Raw genomic sequence first — 22541 nt, 5'->3', positions numbered from 1 at the left:
TAATAAAAAGTCAAAACAGGCATTTAAATAGCCAGAGCTGTTCCAGAAATATTATGTTTATCATTCTGAGGAGACTCACTACAATAGTGATTGAACATAACATTGTAGCGGTGGGGCAATTTAAAAAGGGCTTTAAGTCATTCATTACAGGGGAAAAAACCTCTCTGAATGGATTTTAGTATATGGAAGTTTCTACAAAAGAACTGGTCCTTAAAATTAAGATTTTACAGGGCAGCATTAGCAGCTCAGATTTTGAACAGTAATAGTTATTGTTCTTTGCTAAAAGGAATACATCCTCCAGCCATTTCCAATTTATTCTGGATAATTTGTAATTTCTCAACAATAAAAATGTAATATATATTCTGCAGGTTTCTCCAAAATTCTTCACACAGAACTCTCCCCTAATGCCTCATAATTTTCAGTAAAATGAATTAATGGTTTAGTGAGTAAATAAGACAGTTGTGGAGGTAAATATAAAAAAAGTAGATTTGAGAAAAAGTGCCTTTACTCTGGATTCATGCATTGTTACATTTTGATGATGACCACTTCCCCCTTGTTCTATTCTATAGTGGCCTCCATCAAATTTACGTAGTCTTTGTATATATCTTCCCTCTTTTAGAAGGATTTGGGTGCTAAAGCAATTTTTTTTAAAAATCAGCAATAATTTCAACCAAAGAAAAATAGAAGATACAGTTAAGCATTTTTTATTATTTGTGTCTGCTCCAGAAATAGTTTTTAATTTAAATATTTGTCCCCATGCTTTCTAGAACATAATCTTCATTCACAAATTAGTGAAAACAGCTTTCATCAGCAGAGTGACATCACTATATCTTCAGTATACTTAAGATGAAATGTGTGAAGGCACAAAGCTAATTAAATCCTTTTTACATCTGGTTTTTACAAAATTCTTTTAAAGCAGCTAGAAGCAACATTTAAAATGTTATTGTGCCATGCCTGACAGAGCACTCAGTGAGGTTTTCCCAAAGTGGGACAGCAGATTGCAAAATTCTCTTGCCAAGATAAATAACAACAATAATAATACATAAAATTATAAAGAAAAGAACATTTATGTTAAATCTCTTGTACTCAAACTACATGGTATCGCAGCAATCTAAATAATGTGATATGCTTATTGATTTACATACCTTTGTGTATATCTGAGATTTCTAAAATCAATATATTTTTAAGTATAATGCAACAGATACTGATTTGTTTACATACCCTCATTCCATGAAAAATCAGTGGAAAGCCTTTTTTTGGGAGCTTTTCCCACCCCAACAAAGAGTTTACCACTGAAGGGTCAGCACAGACCTCTAGCTCCTTATGATAAAATAGCCTGGATGGCAATGTAAGCAATGCACCATGGGATCTGTAATTCTTCACAAGCTTTGTAATCTGCAAGCATAGAACCAACACCACAACATGAAAAGGAATACAGCTACATTTAGAAGCATTAACGTTTTAATAGGTGAGTCAAATTCTGTAAAGCGAGACAGAATACTGCTACTGAAATGTCTCCCTACTGATATTTAGGACATCAGGAGGACATTGTTTTCGGTCACATTCTGAGTAACAGTCATATGCGGAATTAAAGGGAGCCACCATTAGAAGTGCCATCTTCATATAGAAGTCCATATACTGCAGCTCTACATTTAATCAAAATTCATAAGAATATACACAAATTTGCTATATTAACAGCAATTTGATACAAATGTCAGATTTAGGAAACTTCCACACAAAGTATCTGTCAGTTTGAAAGCAGCTCTTGATCACTATATTTCCCAGTTTCACTTACCAAGAGAGGATTGTATGATCCACAGGGACCAAAAGCATCCTCATCTCGCAGGTACAAAGGGCGATGCATCAGCCTCTCCAACAAAGAGATGTTTAATCCATAAAGCATTGCAATCTTAGATTTTATTATTGGACCTAGTTGCATGGGATCCCCTGAAAGTATGATCTTCAGATAAAGAACATTTTTTAAAATGGGACAACTTGCATTTCATATAATGCTCTTCATGAATTACATAACAAAAACTTGGAGATAGATGCTATCAATAACAATATGGATTTCTCTCCATTTTTTAATCAAAAATAATTATCCATATCTAAAATAGGACATTGTATTTGAGTTACTTTTGCATTTGAATAAAAAGAAACATAATCTCCCCAAGTTAGCATTTCCAGGTTTTCACTTAGGAGCAATATTTCTACCAATACAGACAGACTGCTATTGACCAAGAAATACCCTGATCCAATTTTTACATTTTATCTATTTGTATTACTATAACATACAGTACATAGAAAGGAGAAGGATAATCTGGTTAGTCTACATGTAGAAATATCTAGCAACTCATTCTCCAGGGGCCTCATCTGGTCCAGAAGCACTCCATACAAAAGACAAACACTCTCGGCAGAAGTTCTATCATCTGAAGCAAACTGAGATGAAGATATTTGGTGTCTTCATTGGAAAAACAGGGGGAAAAAAAAAATCCCGTGTAATTGTGCCACCAGAAGAGGAGACTGGTAACCTTGTCAATAGAGCTGTTGCAGGACCATTCTTTCCTATCTTGCTGAAAGGCTCTGTAAAAAGGTAAAGGTTCCCCTTGCACTTATGTGCTAGTCGTTGCCGACTCTAGGGGGCGGTGCTCATCTCTGTTTCAAAGCCGAAGAGCCAGCGCTGTCCGAAGACGTCTCTGTGGTCATGTGGCCGGCATGACTAAACGTCAAAGGCGCACGGAAAGCTGTTACCTTCCCACCAAAGGTGGTCCCTATTTATCTACTTGCATTTTTTATGTGCTTTCGAACTGTTAGGTTGGCACTTGGCAGAAGCTGGGACAAGTAATGTGAGCTCACCCCATTACGCGGCACTAGGGATTCAAACTGCTGAACTGCTGACCTTTTGATCAACAAGCTCAGCATCTTAGCCACCGTGTCCCTACGAACTGCTCTCTATGAAAGGCTCTGTACCTCTTAGCTATTTCAGCTTTGATTGCCAGAGACCAGAATCCCACCACTAGCCAGTACTGGCATTTGCTTTGGTGTAGAGAAAGCCTAACTTCCTGGAATACTTCCCACTTTGCTGATCTTCTGGCCTGTAGCTTCCCTTGTTTTCCTCAATCCCTTCTTCTTCGCTTGCTTCTCTCTCTCCCTATAGTCAGTTGCAGATCCTTCCTTCTCCCAGTTTCTCTCACCATTACAACTTTCTTTACATCCAGGCCTCCCTCAACAACAGCAGCCATAGTTAACCCTTCCTGTGTGTTGCCCTGGGTGGGGGCAGTGACCTGCTAGTGCTGTTGGTACTAGCACGTAGATTGTGGGTGCTGTTCAGGTCACCAAGAGGTTCTGAGTTTGAGTTTTGAACTTTAAAGCCCTACATGGTTTGGGCCACAGGTCCTGCAGCATAGCCTTCTCCAATTAAAACCATCCTACATGGTGAGCTAATCTGGTAGCAGAAGCTACTTATTCTTGGTGTGTAATAGATTAGTTTGGTGGAAACCTGTTGCATGTCTGTTACAGAAACAGGCATTTCCTTATGAAACGGTTCTTTCTGATGTCAAGTCTTCTCCAGGCTTTGGATTTCTGTACAGCAGCAGACAAAATGGAGGCTATTTTGAAGGGGTTTTCAGAGCCATGCCAGCTACACTCGTGGGTGCCTATGATTAATGTGTCTGGATAAAGATTACTGCTTTTATTTTACTCCTCCTGTTTGACAGACCGCTGTATAGTTTTTCTTGTGTACTGACTGCATTTATTGTTGTAAACTGATGTGAGCTATAAGAATGGATTGCATATAGATAAAAAGATGATGAAGGGCAACTTGGATGGAGGGGATAGTAGAGAAAAGAAACAGATATGAAAGATAAAACTATCCCTAAACCAAATAAATGATATGGCCATGGGCAAGACTTTGACCATGAAAAACCACTGATATCCATACTCAATTAAGAGTTTCCTCTCTTCCTTTTTAAACAAAACTTATAGATATGGGATGAAAACTGAACTTGTGACAGTGCAGTCCATTACCAAGATATGGATGAATAATGTTTGAAACAGGCATGGCTGTTTTTCTAGTAATGGGCACAGTTCCTATTATATATTTTAGATACATTAATTGCTTGCATTTAGATGTTGATTTAGATCAACAGCATGCAAGCAGTATCTAAAATCAGAATGTTTTTCCTCCTTGGAGAACAACAAACAAGCTCCACACAACAGACACAAAGAGTTAAGATACAATCAATTAGATATAATGAAAACTTACGTACTTGCCCAGTGACTTCTGAAATCAATCCCAGAGGGATTAGGGTTTCTGGTTCATTTGCCTGCCCTGCTTCATCCACAAATACATGCGTGAAATGTCCAAACCTAATATTGTTGAATAAAAATTGGAAGTATTTGTCGTATGCTCTGCATTCTCAGACATCACTTTAAAAAATAATGAAAATTGTATCAAGGTAACATTGGTAAAACAAAAGTATTTACCTTCAGTTAAGCCCATTATAGATTTTTGCAAGTTATTATGTTTCCAAGAACATTGAGGTTCATGGTACAGTATTTTCAGTTGCCGTATACCACTGTGCAACCTCAATGTGAAAATAACAAGGGATGGTAATTATCCAATTTTGATTGTGGGATTCTGAGAATGCCTTCATATATCCAGATTCAGATATATTGTAGTGTAATATAAATGTATGACTGAGCTACAGTATGAATGGATAAACATCTGTGGCAATTATATAGATTCTACTTGGAGGTTAATTGTGAACTTTTACTTGCAATATATGCCTATTACATATTTTTAATGACAACATGAATCTTGAAAGAAACTCCTCTTTTTCATTTACCGGGATCTTTTCCCACTTTGTTCCCGCCCAGCTACAGACCCCATAGAACACAGCACACACAAAGTCTGTACAAAACTTAAATTTACTAAAATAACTCAGTCTTTTTCAAACAAAGGCTGTTAAGAAACTTTCTTAACAGCCTACAAGAAACCAAAGATAAAGTAATCACAATCTTACTAAAATTGGCAGAAAGCCCAGAAGCAATTTTGCAGAGAATCCAGACGCGAAGGAGAATGAACTAAAGTTGTTCCCGACAAATTGTTTCAGTCGGCGTTCTTCTTTAAATAGGCTAAGGGAGTGGCCAAGTAGCCCCAAGCCTTACTCTCGAGGAGACTTCCTCCTGAGGAGCCACTCCTGCCTTTTGGCAGCTCTGTGCGCCCGTGCCATTGAGAAGAGGCTCCTCCTCTTCGTCCTCTTCACTTAAAGGAGCTTCTGGAGGTTCTGAAGGCCCTGGCTGAATCCCTGCCTCTGGCACCACATTTTCTCCAGCCTCCTTATTGTCTGACTCGAGTGCCAGCTGCACAGGCTGCTGGCGCAGCACCACACCAGCCTCCTCGCTGTCAGAATCAGCTACAATCCGCACAGGCTGCTGACGGGCCACAACATACTTGGAGTAACTCCAGCCATTTATCAGCTGTTGCTGAGGCAGTTTGTTGCCTATTTACCTAGTTCAGGTAATAGCTTCTTGCTTTCCATTTCCTTCTCTATAGGAAGTTGCTGATATTTTTATATCCTACTTTTCCTGGAATAATCAGAAAAGTTTATATGGTACCTTACTCCTATCTGGTAGAACATCCCTGCACTGCTGCAGGTCACAATAATTATTCGAAACCGAGATGCTTCGTGAAGATCTTCTCCAGCTTTGCAGTAATACTTTATTACCTCATTAAGATTCTGTCAATACAAAGAAGCATGTGTTATTAATAGGCCTACCATGAGTCTACACATTTTCAACTCCAGACACGAGTCATTCTTTCCAATGCATGGTATTTATTATATTATACTCTGAAAGGAAGGCAATGCCTCTCATACCAATGAAGCATCCCTAATTCAATTTGTACCCATCTTTCAATTTACTTTTAAAAACAGTGAACAAGATCCTCCTCTCAAATATTTTTGCTCTGAAGCACTATGTCCCTTCTTGAAAATCTGGATTCTCAGTACATTTTTGTCTATGTTCTCTATTAATTTTGACCTCTTTGCATTCCGTTAGATACTTGTTTTCTCTATTGTTCTCTTTCTACCTTTCATTGCTGAAATGCTTAGAGGACCTTCCAGCACCTGACCGCTGGAATAGTATACTTACACACATGCTCACACACACATAGACATGCGCACACACAGAGCCCGAAGAAATTCAAATAGCTATCTTTTAAAATGGCTTTGAAGGAGAGGGGATTAGGTGCCATCAGTATGCTTCCCTATTTTCATCACCTTTTATTTGCTTTAATGTACTAGGTTTTGTACAAAATTGATTTATACATCAAGAAGTTACAATATTTCTCAGTACAAAATGACATAAGGAATCACTGTGTAAAATTTTATCTTTACACAGTGATTCCTTGTTACTAAGTTGTATCTGCTGTTTTTAAAACTGTACAATATATTCATATGGCTCTTTACTTTTGTTCTTTGGAATAGAATAGAATAGAATAGAATAGAATAGAATAGAATAGAATAGAATAGAATAGAATAGAATAGAATAGAATAGAATAGAATAGAATTTTTTATTGGAAAAGTGTGATTGGACACACACAAGAAATTTGTCTTGGTGCATATGCTCTCAGTGTACATAAAAGAAAAGATACGTTCATCAAGAATCATAAGGTACAACACTTAATGATAGTCATAGGATACAAATAAGCAATCAGGAACAATATCAATATGAATCGTGAGAATACAAGCAATAAAATTACAGTCATACAATCATAACTGGAAGGAGATGGGTGGTGGGAATGATGAGAAGATTAATAGTAGTGCAGATTTAATAAATAGTTTGACAGTGTTGAGGGAATTGTTTAGCAGTGATGGCGTTCGGGAAAAAACTATTCTTGTGTCTAGTTGTTCTGGTGTGCAGTGCTCTATAGCGTCATTTTGAGGGTAGGAGTTGAAACAGTTTATGTCCAGGTTGTGAGGGGTCTGTAAATATTTTTTAATTGTAAGTAGATTCTGCAACAAAATTACATAGGTGTAATGCAATTATGAACTAGTTTCCATACAGGATTTATTTCATCTGGAAGTTCTATTGTTCTGAAAATATCCAAGTCAAAGAAAAATATGTATTTCTTCTATTAAACATTAGAACCTGATATATTTTTCCGGCCTGATGGAAACCTTGGAGAACTATTCTCTCAACCTTTTCTACTGTACATCTTGACTCCAACTTTTCTTATGCGGAAACTGACCTATTGAACCTATGATTTAAGATTCAATCTTTCAGGAGATAATATATTCAACAATTCAGGAGGATGACATTAGCAAGTAACATTTTCAGATGGTAACAGGGTAACTTGGAAAACCAAGCACTGTTCAGTTAAAACAAGTATAACTCCGAGCTTCAAATGCACCATTTATGTAATGATGAGACAGAGTGACTCAAAGGGCAGGAAAGTATTTTAGATACATTTTTACCTCTTCGTTTCTGTTGATTGCATTAACTCTGACCATAACTCCTGGTCTTAACAACTTGCTGTCATGAAGTCGTACACAAATAAGATCTGTAGCGCTGTTGGATGGTGCACAGACTAGTATTCGGCTGCTTGGTAAACTATAATATATCTAATTAGACAAAAACAAGCATTCCTTTGTTGTATTGTTAACTGATATTCTTAATACAGTGAACAGTTAAATGGCCATTTTTAAACAGTGGTGAAATCTGAACTGGTTTACTACCGGTTCGCTGGCTGCGCATGCACAGTGCACACCATGCACCAAATGCGAGGTGCGTGCGCGCAGTGCACACCAAAAGGAGGCATGTGGTAAGTAGAACAGCGCGTGAGGGGGGTGGGTGATCAGCTGTGGTGCCCATTTTTTTTTTTTTTACTTTTAAAGCATTGCTTTTAAAAGTAAAAAAAGAGCCTCTGACGATCGTGTTGAAGAGGTTGTAAAAAAATGATTTAAAAGCATCTCAGCTGAGTTGCCTGATCGTCAGAAACTTTTTTTTTTTACTTTTAAAAGCATTTTTTCTACAACCTCTTCAGAGGTTGTAGAAAAAATGCTTTTAAAAGTAAAAAAAGAGCCTCTGATGATTGTACGGCTCAGCTGCACATGGGCGGGGGGCAGGGATTTTTGCTACCGGTTCTCCGAACCACCCGCCATCACTACCGGATCAGACAATCCGGTCCAAACAGGGAGCATTTCACCCCTGTTTTTAAGAATTATATTGAACCAATTAAATTTCAACATTATTTTCTTTCCATGCTAGTGCATATAGTACTGAAGACTGAGAAGACATTAAAATAATATTCAGAATATTTCATTAAGCTACAATTATGCACTGGTGCTTTATTTCTCCATATTGATCCACCATAAAAAGCTACAATTTCCTGTAGCATCTTTTTTCAAACATATACCAAAGTAGCGCTTAAAGCCACATTACTGTAATTATTCTCATATTATTTTAATGTAGACAGAAAGGGTCTTGTTATTTTCAAAGCATTCTCACGCATATTAAAACTGTTATCTGCAGATGAGAAAAATCCATCAGCAATTCCTGTCTTCCACAGCAACAAGTATTCATTCACAAAATACATTCCCAAACAACACAGGTGAGTAATTTTTTTAACAAAGAGTTAACATTATTAAAAATAGCCGAGACAAGAACCAGTTACAATTCACTGTTACCTGCAAAATTGCTTCAATAATTGTGACAGTTTTGCCAGTTCCTGGTGGCCCAAATAGGATATAAGGAGTTGGACGACATTCACCACTAAGAATCCTTTTCACTGCAGTTTTCTGATGCTCATTCAGCAGAGGATTGAAAAAGTCACAGTCTTGTCCATTCCAAGTTAGAATTCTATTAACTATATCCAAAATTATATAATTTAATGAACATCTTATTATAGTGAACAGAATTTTAAAAAATGTGGAAATGTCTCCAAAATTATAGTAACCTTCAAAATACATATCCATTTAAATAGGTAACAACAACAATTTGCCCTTTGATATAGCAAAAATTAACAAGCATTTAAAATGCACCCTCTAAACTACTTTATCCCAACATAATGATACCAACTTGTTTCTGTGGCAGTAGTAACCATATCAGAAGCAACAACTTCTTTTTCATTTTTTGGCATTCCTTTTTCCTTTTTTATCCTTTCTTCCTGAAAGCAGTAAAACACGAACATTAATATTTGTAATGTTTCATTCAATCCACTTTAATAAAGTGACAATTTTAATGTAACTTAAAATATTCACAAGCAAATTCTAAAAGTTATTGAAAAGCTTATCATTAGTAACACTGTTAATGTACATAAATGCAGCGTTCATATGAAGATACTGTAGTGCACATGTAATCATTGAGGTTTGTTATTGATGCCACTGCTTCCAAGCCTAGGCAAACTAAATCAGATGCTATTGCTTGTCAAGACAATGCGCTACTAAGGTTTTACTTAAGAAGTATGTAAGATTCTACTCTGCAAGAAAGGTCCTAACTTTTCTGCTACTGCTAAATACCGATTACCAGCAGATTGCACAATACAATTTAAAAAGCTGGCCACTACTTTTAAAACTTCAGGTTGTGTTCCAATTGAAGCTTCTCCTGGATCAGGAGTCCCTGCATTGTCATTCAAGCCCTAATCATCTCCCAGTCAATTGCAATGAGCTCTACATGGGGCTACCCTTGAATAATAACAATAACTTTATTATCATTGTGTGTATATACAGTATACCCATACTACGAAATTCACTTAACACCCAAACACCAGGTCCAACACACATAACAATCCCCACACTCCCCACCACAATTCCCCACCCCTAAACCACCTAAACATCCACACAACAGACCAAGTAATACTGTCCAACAGCTCACTGATGGTGGCCCTTTAGTTCATTGTTGAGTGCAATTATAGCTCTGGGATAAAAACTATTCAGAAAATGTGTGGTCCGAGTTTTAATTGTTCTGTATCTTCTGCCAGAAGGCACAAGTCCAATAAGATTGTAAGCAGGATTGGAAGAGTCTCTGAGAATGTTATGCAACTTTCTCAAACAGTGAGATTTGAAGATGTTTCCAGGGCTGGTAGCTGGAGTCTGATGAAATTCTGGGCAGTTTTAATGATTCTCTGTAGAGCTTTTTTGTCCGCTACAGAACTGCTCCCATACCATGCAAGAATGCCATATGTCAAGACACTCTCAATGGTGCTGCAATAGTAGGACTGAAGTAGACGCTGAGATAGATTTATCTTCCTGAGCATTCTCAGGAATTACAGCCTCTTCTGTGCCTTCTTCTCAAGCATGTTAGCATTCATAGTCTGTGAGAGGACTTTTGAGATATAAATGCTCAGAAATTTAAAACTACCAACCATCTCCACCTCCTCACCATTTATGTACAATGGTAAATGTACATCTCTCTTCCTCCTGAAGTCAATTATAAGTTCTTTAGTTTTTTTGGTGTTAAATGTGAGATTATTTTCATTACACCACAATATCAGCATTTGTACTTCCTTTCTGTAAGCAGACTCATTTGGAAGAGCATTTGGAAGCTACAGCTGCTGCAGAGTGCAGTGGCGCAGGCAGTTCTTGGGGCCCCAATGGTGGCCAATGTAACACCACTGGTCCGGGAGCTGCACTGCCTGCCTCTTTGCTTGTGGATGCAATTCAAAATGTTGATAATCACTTTTAAAGCCCAACATGACATGGGCCCAGGTTACTTAACCCCTGTCCCCAACCCCCGTCCCACTACTGGACTGTGGCCTATTTGCAATCAGGCTGCGAGCTGGCGCGCACACATGCGCGTAGCTCAACTCACATGAGTGGCGGACTTGTGCACACACAAATGTGCATGCAGTTTAACTTGCTACGTAGTTAAGCTACAGGTGCATGCACGCGGACGCCAGCCCGGCACTTGCACGAGTCAAGCTGCGTGCATGTGCACTGGCCTGTCACTTGTGCGGCCCAGTTCCCCCCCCCCCACAGGTGGGCTGCCAAGCCACAAAGGTTGGGGACCGCTGACCCACTGGGATTGGCTTGCCCTACCCATGCAGGCAGAGGAGACATGCTGTGGACCCTACCGGCCAGGTTATTCTGGCTGGCAGGGTCTAGAACAGCCTTCACCACCATTGCACTTGCCCTTTGGAACATCTTGCCCCCCAAGTGAAGTCCACTCCAAAGGAAAGGTTTTATGTTGGGTGTGGTTGATAAATTAATATCATGAGCCGAGGTGGCGCAGTGGTTAGAGTGTAGTACTGCAGCTACTTCAGCTGACTGCTAGTTCAGCAGATCAGCGGATCAAATCTCACCGGCTCAAGGTTGAGTCAGCCTTCCATCCTTCCGAGGTGGGTAAAATGAGGACCCAGATTGTTGGGGGCAATATGCTATTTAGTATACTGCCTTTGGTGTAAGCCGCCCAGAGTCCTCGGAGAGTGGGCGGCATAGAAATATGAATAATAAATAAATAAATAAAATCAGATCCCACCGTTTATCCTACACCCTCTCTTCCCATCTTTTAGCTATTCTATTTTGTATTTTTATACTTTTGTAGTATTTTATTTATATAATTTTATTTTGTAATATTGTAAGCCCACCCAGAGTTAAGACAGGGGGCAAATAAATTGGATAAATACATAAATGAATCTCAATATGTGGATATTTTCAGTACTCCCTTATCCTAGGGACATGCTGCCCACCCATTAGATCGAGAATAGAAATCTCTCTCTTGGCTCTAGTCCCTGGCAAATATTATCTCCAGTGATCTTGGAGGCCAATATTTTCTGCTAATGCCCTTTTCTCTGGAATAGGATTCCTCCAGAGATCACACTGTCTTACACATAAACTTATGAAGATACTAGTCTATCTTATCTTGGAAGAGAGTATCTGGTGCTCAGTTTGTTATTGTTGTTGTTGATGATGATGATTATATATTATGTATGGCTAATTTTAATACAGGCTAAGGTAAAGCTGTTCAGACTAATTAGGATTGAAGCAACATGTAAGATTAATAAAACAAAATATAGTTAAATAACACGTTAGCTACAATAGCAAATGAACACATTTCACATTTTTCTTACAAACAAGCTGGTTAAACACCACAGTAATAAATAAATTAATGTAGAGGTAGATTAGGGGCAGGAGTTTACCTTAGTTTCTTGGGTAACACTTTGTTTTGGAATGCTGGAAGAATATTCTGACTCATGCTGCTGCTGCTGCTTAATGATTTGTGGTGATTGCATAATAAGAGCATCAGGAAACAAAACTTTGAAACAGAGCAAAAAAGAAGGAAGAATAATAACAATATGAAGTTAATAGAAGTTATCATTGTAGAAGATGCTAAAATGTTTATTTGTAAGATCCAACAATAACCTACCTCAATGTAAAATGTCTACTGAAATAATAACAATGAAAAAAAATCTAGACTATTACAGTTTCGGTAAAAATAAAGAAGTAGGTAAGACATATACCCTTTGCTCCTAAATTGATGGCTTGTTCTATTGCATGATGGCATCGCCTGGTTGTTATCCTATGAAAAGTTCAGAAAAAAGGTTAAAACATAATTTCAAGAGATTAAAACACTAAGTCTGACCAATATATTATGCTCAAGAGTGCTGTTATATATGATAGTAGGAAAACATGCCCAAATCCATTAGTGTTTGCTTGTATTTCTTGCCTTAGCAGCTGCAAAACATACCACCTATCAAAACACCATTATTCATCATTTCCCTAAATTTGGAAGGGTGGGTGGAGGAATATGTTATCTTAAAAAATGCCTGCAAATGGCTCATTATTAGAATTGGTACCAAAAGATCCATATTAGTACTCAAAAGGTTTTATGAAGTATTTGAAATCTTACATTAAAAACAAATTCAAAACAGATGTACTTAAGGAACAAAAACTGCGAAATGACAACAGAGACACTGATGGTTACAACACTGCATCAGTTTGATGTGAAGGTGCCTAACAGACAGCCTGAGAAGACTGGAATTAAGGAACGCTATGGAATCCACCACCCCATTTTAAAATTTATTTTGTTAAAACTGAATTGTTTTGGGATCCTTTTTAAGATTAAAAAGTAGCAGGGTGCAAAATATATTCCATGTAAACATTTCTTGAGCTTTTTAAAGATTAAAACAGCTTTTTCAACTTTGCTGGAAATGCTACAATACTTTTGTGACATTACTAAAAGTGTTAGATTGGGCGATGGAAGAGACAGGACAGGGTTCCAACAGTAACAACAGCTCTTTATTAGTAGATCGGTGCAACCCAGCAGCCAGCTCGTCTGACAGCCTGCTCTTTAAGAGGGAGCTGTCAGACGGGTCAGCCAATGAGGTTTGAGTATTTTCCCGCTGGTTTGGTGGACCTGAGTGAAGCCTATGCTCACTCCTATTTAGTATGCAACAGAAAGTGTTCCAAGTTGACGTGCTTTGGGTACCACTGTTAAAAAGCTATCGATATTTCAGCAGTTTGTGCTTCACAGTTTTCTTTCTTGAGTCTGCATACTAATAAAAACATTAGGCAACCATTGTTACCGTTACAAACAGAAGACCTAAAACCCTCATGTGTCATCATAATGCCTGAAGTGGACTTGTCCTTTTGCTCCTATGGGATTATAAAGATTTGTTTTAAACAAAGGCTGGAAACTCGCAGACCAAATGCCACATTTAATTACTATTGGAGGCAGAAACATTCTGTGTTTGTGTTTTTAGAGTTGTAACCTGAGCAAGAATCAGTGGAGTTTTTATAATTGTAACAGAAAAGAGTTATTTACAAATGCACTGTAGGCAGATCAAAGCCAGGAGGAGGAGAAAAACAACATGATGAGTTCCATATCAGTGGTGGGTTGCCCCCGGTTCAGACCGGTTCACAAGAACCGGTAGTAAAACCGGCAGGAGGCCCCGCCCACCGCCCCGGATGTCGTCATCAGCAATCTGCGCATGCACAGAAACAAGGCATGTGTGCGATCCCGTTGCAAACCAGTAGTAAAGGTAAGTAGAACCCAGAACCCATCCCTGCTCCATGTGTACCTAGGAACAAAGGCAGAAAGAAGTGACCTTGGATTAGTAATTTTAGGAAGACCACAAAGAGTGATAGAGAAAGTGGTGCTTGGCTGAGCGAGTGTCCTTGGCCCCAGCTGGCCTTGTGCCTATGATGGGACTATAACTAACAGACTTCTGGTTTCTAGTTTGGTGCCTTAATCACTAACCAAACTGACTCTTATTTTTTACGCATTTCTTAATTATTTAACAATTACTTAAAATGGACACCATCAAAAAAGCACAATAAAGAATGTTCCTTTTGCGCCAACTCAGAAAGCTCAAACTGCCCAAGGAGCTGCTGGTACAGTTCTACAGAGGAATTATTGAGTCTATCATTTGCACCTCTATAACTGTCTGGTTTGGCTCTGCAACCCAACAAGACAGACACGGACTTTAGAGGATAATTAGAACTGCAGAAAAAACAATTGCTATCAACCTACCTTCCATTGAGAACCTGTATACTGCATGAGTCAAAAAGAGGGCTGTGAAAATATTTAGACCCCCTCACATCCTGGACCTAAATTGTTTCAACTCCTACCCTCAAAACGATGCTATAGAGCACTGCACACCAGAACAACTAGACACAAGGACAGTTTTTTCCCGAATGCCATCACTCTGCTAAATCACTAATTCCCACAACACTGTCAAATAATTTACTAAGACTGTATTACTATTATTATTTTCTTCCTTACTAGTATCTATCTCTTCCCACTTACTACTATAACTTTGTTGCTTGTATCTTTGATTTATATTGTTTTATTTAGTTTCCTAGTATGGTTTGATTATTTAGTATCCTATGACTATCACTAAGTGTTGTATCTTACGATTCTTTTTCTTTTTTGTACTAAATTTTTATTTTATTTTATGTTATAACATACAAAAATTCCAATTTCAATTGAACAGTGTGTTGTCTGGGTACAAATCATTGTAGGAAATAATAATCAAAGTGTTTACAACAATATTCCTTGCATTAATATCAATTATATTAATATTAATCATCATCATCATAATATTTGTTTAACCAAGTTAACATATCTTCCTTATATCACTGATCCTTCCATATATTTCCCAGTTTCTAGCTCCTGTTTTTGTCAGCTTGCCATTGATAAAATAAGTCCCAAGTCAAAACATATTCAGTTTCTTTCTTTTCCTTAATCGTACGTTTTATAAAAGAAATATAATTTTATGTCATTTTATTCTATTTTATGTATTTATGTATTAAATTATATTGTAGCTTCTCTATTTTACCCTACTCTTATTTTAAATTGTTTGTTTAAGATTTTATTGGCGATATATGTTTGCACCTTATGCTTTGATATGGCCTATAGGCTAATCAAAGCTATCATTTTAAAATGTATTTTATTCCAATTTCATTTTAAATTGTATTTTATTCCAATTTCATTTTAAATTGTATTTTATCCAAATCCATTTTAAACTGTTTTTATCAGATTTTAGTAATAATTTGTGTCTGGAACTCTGCACTTTGATATGGCCTAAGGGCTAATCAATAAAGTAAACTCTAAAACTCTTAATTTTAAGTTTTAGCTGATCCATTTCTGCACCTTCTAATATTTTTCTAATCACATCATCTGTTGGGATCTCTTCACTTGTGCAAATACTATTCTCGCTGCATGTAAAATCAGATATACATTTCCTTTATTATACTTGTCAGGTAAATGCCCAACAAAAATGTCTCTGGTTTCAAGAGACCCGTTTGCTGGGAATACTTAATAGGAAATATAGTAAAGAAATAAGGTATCTAATTCTACACATAATAACAGCCGCAAGAATATCTTATGCACAGAACTGGAAAAATGAGAATATACCATCGGAGGAAGAAGTGATAAGGAGAATTCTGGACTGTGCTGAGATGGATAAATTAACAAAGGAGATAAAAGAAAAGGAAGATACAGAATACTATGTAATATGGAATAAATAATATGGATAGAAATTAGAAATAGTAAATAAGAAAAAAGGGGGAAATGTCACAAAAAAGGTAGTGCATGGACGAAAATGTATTGTTATAATGATAGGTATGATGGAATATACATAGAAATAAGGGATAATGGGACAAAAAGATAAGTATAATTAAAGAAAAGTAGAGGGGAAAATATAAATAATAGAGGATTACCATTACAAAACTGTTGTAAAGAAGGAATATATGTTTTATGTTAGTGTTTGTTATGTCTTGTTGTTTTAAAAAATAAAAAGTATTTTTTTTAAAAAATGTATCTGATTTCAAATCTATGTTGTTTTATTATTTTTTTCCAGCCATGTATTTTTGTCCAATAAGTGTTGTATTTTATGATTCTTGAGCACTTGTATTTTTTTTAATGTACACTGAGAGAGTATGCACCAAAGACAAATTCCTTGTGTGTCCAATCACACTTGGCCAATAAAGAATTCTATTTTATTCTGTTCTATTCTATTCATTATCAAACTTATTCTTATGAGTATTATTCATCAGAATAATATTCTGATGAATATTAGCAAACACAGAGAAATGTCTCTGACCATTCTCAAAATGTTTTTTTTTAAATACTGTCAGGGTTTGTATAATGATAATTAAGAGCAACCTTCAAACAAAAGCCAACATGGTCTTCTGTCGTAGGCTGCAAAGTAATCTCACCCTTTACCAATGTGAACCTTTTTTTAAAATCCATTTTGAGTGCTTGAGAGAACCAGAATGTAGTTTCCTGAACTGGCAAGAACATACATAGCATGCTTCACAATGAAATGAGATGCAAGTATTCAAAACAGTACCTGCTATGAACAAATTCCACATTCATAGGTTGAAAATTATATGCCTGCTCAAAATCTGAGTTGACTTTCAGGGTAATCTCTTCATCATGAATCTATATAAACAGAAGAAGTTAATTATTTCACTATATACCCATACTTAAAAAACTCTAACTTAAGAAAACACCAAGAGTTAAATTTTACATTCCTGCAAAAATTACTTGACAGATTCTTTTATTAATATACTAACAAAAGTTCCAAAAATTTCAGGAACTGTACATATATAGGAATCATATAAATTAAATGAAAGTTTAAATGCAGTAAATTCGGAGTTTAAAAACCTTCAACTTGAAGGATATAATTATATATCACTAACATGGAACTAATTCCTAATAATACAAGAGTTATTTTTAAGTAAACATGGCTCAGTTACATTATTAAGACATAAATGTACAGAAAATAAGCCAAAAAGAACTAATTAACTTACCTCGGTAATATATGCAGCATAGTAGATTACCTCCTCTGAATAGTCTTGGGTCTTCAGTATCACTTTGTCACCTAATTTAAAGGTTATATGTTAAATTATTTCCCTTGATACCAAATGTAATAATGTAATTTGCACAGGGAACAGAATTAGGAAATCCAACCATATCACTATATTGAAGGCAAAGCAATTATTAAGCTTCTCTTTCTCAATATTTTCCTGAAGGCCCAAAAATAAAATTCTTAAAAAAATAAGTAGAACACTAATGGTGGAAAAGCTAACTATATTACTTATAGAAGAGCCAAGGTGGTGCAGTGCTTAGAGTGCAGTACTGCAGGCTACTTCAGCTGACTGCTAGTTCAGCAGATCAGTGGATCAAATCTCACCGGCTCAAGGTTGACTCAGCCTTCCATCCTTCTGAGGTGGGTAAAATGAGGACCCAGATTGCTGGGGGCAATAGGCTGACTTTGTAAACTGTTTAGAGAGGGCTGTAAAAGCACTATGAAGTGGTATATAAGTCTAAGTGCTATAGCTATTATATGATCCAAGTAACAGGCTTCTATAGCTGTGCTTCAGATAGGCAGAAAAGAGGTTTGAGGACTGCAGTTTATTGATTTTGAATATAAAATTATAGAAAGTACTTACCAAGGAATAATGAAGGGCGGCCCTCTATCACCCCTGGCACTTCAAGTACTAGGAAATTTCCATTTTTTTTCAAAGTGACCCCACACATGGCAAATTCCTTCAGTTCCGCCTCTGAATGGATTTCTTCAAGCCACAAAAGAGTAGAAAAGTTTGTCTTATAATTAAGTAGAGTTAAACCCTGAAACACAAAATGAGTTGACAAAAAATTAAATTATTGGAGGAGCTGTAAATCATGGGGAACAACCTGTGGCATATCAGATCTACAGTCCTTCTCAGAATTAATGATGCTGCTTTGGGCTTTGGGGAATGGAACATTTGGATAGCAGAGATTCCCCATGCCTACTCTACAGCAGGGATCTCCAACCTTGGCAACTTTAAGACTTGTGGACTTCAACTCCCAGAGTTCCTCAGCCAGCTGGGAGTTCAATTCTGGGAGTTGAAGTCCACAAGTCTTAAAGTTGCCAAGGTTGGAGACCTGCTCTAGATCATATAAACCTGCAATGAAAGACATGGAAATGCAAATTCAGTGAAGTAAAATGCTACTTTTAAGAAAGGCCCCATGTATATGGCATCTTCAAATCGCGTGAACATCTTTCAGTTTTAAGTTTCACACTACATTACAAGCCAAAGGGAAGAAAATAATCAGTAAGGGGGGGGGGGGGGAATGAATAAATATTCCAAATAGTGTTTTATGGTATCCCTTTAAAACCAATGAATGCTAAGGGAAGGCAGAAAGAATATTAAAATTATTTCTATCCTTTCGTAATGATCATGCAATCATTTCTAGAAGGTTTTTTTTTAAAGTTGTCTCCCTCTAGAGTTCTGGTTTACATGATCTACCATCTTTGACCAGATCCATCATCTTTGACCCAATAGCCTTTTTTACTAAAAAGGGCTATTGGGAGTTCCATCCCAAAATTTCTAAGAGCACTCAGGAACAGAGTTTTATGATGTTATTGCTTCCTTTTAATTATACAATTGTTTTTTAAAACTTTTATTATATTATATAAAATGTTGAGTGTTATTAAATAGTGTCACAATGCCAGTTTAATAAAAAATAAATAAGCCCACATAAGTACAGGTGCATATTATTTCCTAATTAACAATGGGTTTTTTTAATCAAGTGGGACATATTTTTATGCCTTTAAGGCAGCTTTGACTCCTGGTGACTGCCTGACAAATCCCATTTTCTTGGCAAGATTTCATAAGTGGTTTGCCATTGCTTCCTTCCTAAGATCACCCAATTGGCTTTGGGCCTAAAATGGGACGATAACTTACAGCCTCCCAGTTTCCAGTCTGATGCCTTAACCACGAGAACAAACTGGCTCTCAAATTAGACATACTCTCTTATAAGAATCCATTCTAAACCAGCTGTTCTTATAAGCTAACACTTTGCAACAAATTATCTCCCCACCACCTCACTGTAGTCCAGAAAAAGCTACATTTTAGCTATTCCAACTTTTTGCCTAAGTCCTTTGCTAGACTCAACAAAGACATATCTGCCTTGCCATTTTTCAATGGGACCATCTTGAAGCTTTTAAGAAAGCAAAGGCAGAATGCTGACATCCTTTCAGATCAAGTTTCAAGGTTTTGCTTGCTATAATTAATAAAAGATAACATATGCTATAGTGCAGTCTTTCTCAGACTTTTTGTCCTTAAGAAGCCCTTGAAATAATGTTCAGGTCCCAGAGAACCCTGACATAAGAATTGCAACCCACCCCCCACAAAAACTCATAGTATAATTCATTCCTACCCTACATAACATTCATTTTACAGTATCTGCAATAACAGCAAAACAGCAGGCTGATAGCCGAGTCAACATGTGCATAGCACAAGGACAATTCTGGTTAAGAAAGCCTGGCCTAGCATAACACACACGCTGATCTTAAAAAAAAAATACATTGATGTATAATATTCTGCATTTAGTCAATCTTACGAGTAAGATATTTGATTACAGTTGTACCAGATTCATGCATCTGTATATTTAAATTGATAAGAGATCTTTACTTACTTCTCCAAGATCTGGATAAAAAATCAATATATCACATTTCTTTTCCACACATTCTCTTACTCTGTCTGGAATACTGTACTGTGGAAGGAAGTTTGGCAGCTGTCTTCTTGACTTTCTAAGGTATAAGAAAATCAAAGTAGTAGTAATACTCAAAATACACAAAGCAATTCTTGCAGTTAGTCAGTCAGTTAGATACTATCAGACTTTTTTTTCCATCATAAACTAACATACTTCTCCTTCTGCAATACCTTCCACAAAATATCTGACTTTTCACTCTTAGGAAAAAAAAAGAGATTGTAGCGACTTTGAAGTTAATTTCCCCAATAAAGAAGCTTCACTGGCCACTAGTCAGACATGACAAAAAAGTCACATATAAATTATGAGCACAGTTCTATATAAACACATGGATACTGGTACTGGTTGAACACCATAGATGTTGCAATGATTTGTAAAACAAATTTGAAGTAAGTTTCAATAAAATTCTAAACAGATGAAATGTACTTCTTAAAACTAAGTAGAATGCAATATGTTTTAAATATTGAAAAGGTGCAGCTAAGTTTAAGAGATACATCTCATGGTCCTCTTTAAAATTCAAATATATAGGGCACTGAGACAATCCTTACTGAAAAACTGTATCTCTGCTCACAATTAAAAAAAAAAAAGATTGATCAAAAGCACTCAAGTTTCCAAAACTCAGGCTGAGATTTGATTTCCTAAAATAGATATTTGTAACCAACTTATTCCATTTCTTTGAAGTAATTCCTCCTGATTGTATTTCTACTAATAAATCTCTCAAATGAAGATAATCGCAGTCCCCTAAAGCAGGGTGGATTTTATTTAAATCGAGTTGATTTAAATCACAATTTAAATCATGATTTAAATCACTAGTAAAAAGGCTTGCTTTAAATCAACTCGATTTAAATCATAATTTTTAAAGAGCAACTGTCATCTCTGCTACTCCTTTGACCCACTGTTGACTCACCGATAGTCCCAGTGTTGCAGAATATACAGCCTCATTCTACATAACTAAGCTCCATTTCATGCTGAATAAACTAAATTATTTATGTATCTTAAATAGAAAACTATCTTACGATAGATTTTTACCCCAAAAGATTTTTATTAAAATAAATTCGATAAAAATAAAAAAAAAATCTGATTTTTTTGATTTTTTTAAAAAAATCATTGATTTTTATCCACCCTGCCCTAAAGACAAGCAACTGTATGACCTTAGTGCTTAAAACAATTTTTACTCAAGAAAAGCAAACCATTTTTTAAAAGTGGATTTAATCTTACTTAAATCAGCAGTACCTTTTCAATTGTGGTAAAACCACTGTTGCTTTTGCAATCTGGGGTTCAGAACTGACTCGATATTGTCTCTGAGAATACTTCTCAGTAGCTTCTATCAACGACTCTTCTTCCGTTACTATAGTTGCTTCGAGGTACCGACCAATAACGCAGTCAGAAAAACACAGCAACAAAAGTTCTTTGCAGCGGCCAGGATTTCTTGAATAACACAAGAATTCAGTTAAAGCCATAAAAAGGTTAACAGTCTATAATAAAGTTGGCTTTTATCCCAGGATATGCCTGGCAGGAGAATAAGATGACCAGATGACAACCATATGAATAATATTTGTTGTTTTAAGATCATACTGGATGGTTCAAGCACACCAGACAGAAAACCAATTAATAACGCCATTCCCTTTCTGTATATTTCTGGATTGATAGCAATAACTGTCTGTTTTGCCTTTTCTGGGCCATGCTAGCTGGGAATTGTTAGATCAGGAAGGGATCACATTGGCAAAGGCTCTTGTTAACTAAAGAAAAGATGCATAGTATGCATTGAACAGTGTTTATGAACTAAAGCTAAGGCAACTAACTCCTTTGACAAGTTTCTCAAGCCTTCTGTAACTTGAGTCTACCTTCTAAAGTGTTAGCTGTTTCCCCAGGCTGGATGTCATATACAGATTTGATGAGTTCCCCTTCTATTTCCTTGTCTAAATCATTTATGAAGATGTTGAAGAGTACTGGACTTAAGACAGAATCTTGAGGTACCCCACTGCATGCTTCCCTCCATAGAGATGTCATTCCATTGAGGACTAAGGGCCATTGGTCAGCCAGTTGTGAATACATCTGGTGGTGATACTGGCGATCCCACATTTTTCTATCTTAGCAAGGTCAAAATATCAAGAAAATGGTTATCTACCCTAGTTCTCAGGATTCTGATCAACTCATCTGTCTAAATCAAGAAATTAAAAACTTTCATTTAAATTTTCTTCAACTTTACCGGTTTTAACTCACTAAAAGTAAATTTTGTTGTGAAAGAGACTGTCTTAAGCTCCAACAGCTAGAATGAATTTAACAGGCATCTAAATTCACTGGTTAATACTTAAGACAGCTTCAGTGAATTCACTCCTGGATGTTTGCTGAGCCCCCACTGAGATTGATCATTACTTTAAATCGGGGTGAAATTCAGCAGGTTCTGGAGAACTAGCAGTGGAAATTTTGAGTAGTTCGGAGAATCGGCAAATGCCACCTCTGGCTGGCCCCAGAGTGGGGTGGGAATGGAGACTTTGCAATATCCTTCCCCCAGGAATGGGGAGGGAATGGGGATTTTGCAGTATCCTTCCCCT

General features: G+C 36.7%; 1 protein-coding gene across 1 annotated transcript in view; it reads right to left on the bottom strand.

Annotated features, from left to right (window-relative positions):
• Positions 1–22541, bottom strand: part of MOV10L1 (Mov10 like RNA helicase 1) — a 48441-nt gene that overhangs the window by 5409 nt on the left and 20491 nt on the right. Inside the window, exons 9-22 of the mRNA XM_070947117.1 lie at positions 21220–21414; positions 19912–20026; positions 17901–18078; positions 17259–17329; positions 16796–16887; positions 12461–12519; positions 12140–12255; positions 9082–9169; positions 8691–8869; positions 7479–7625; positions 5620–5741; positions 4269–4368; positions 1796–1960; positions 1222–1395 (exon numbers count right to left, since the gene is read on the bottom strand). Coding sequence (XP_070803218.1) covers positions 1222–1395; positions 1796–1960; positions 4269–4368; positions 5620–5741; positions 7479–7625; positions 8691–8869; positions 9082–9169; positions 12140–12255; positions 12461–12519; positions 16796–16887; positions 17259–17329; positions 17901–18078; positions 19912–20026; positions 21220–21414 — 1801 coding nt within the window. The remainder of the gene's footprint in view (positions 1–1221; positions 1396–1795; positions 1961–4268; positions 4369–5619; positions 5742–7478; positions 7626–8690; positions 8870–9081; positions 9170–12139; positions 12256–12460; positions 12520–16795; positions 16888–17258; positions 17330–17900; positions 18079–19911; positions 20027–21219; positions 21415–22541) is intronic.

Source organism: Pituophis catenifer, unplaced genomic scaffold (assembly GCF_029215685.1).
Source record: "Pituophis catenifer annectens isolate HBS135680 unplaced genomic scaffold, rPitCat1.0.hap2 SCAF_7, whole genome shotgun sequence".
Taxonomy (NCBI): domain Eukaryota; kingdom Metazoa; phylum Chordata; class Lepidosauria; order Squamata; family Colubridae; genus Pituophis; species Pituophis catenifer.
Note: the sequence above shows the minus strand (reverse complement) of the source record. Positions and strands in the feature narration are given on the sequence as shown.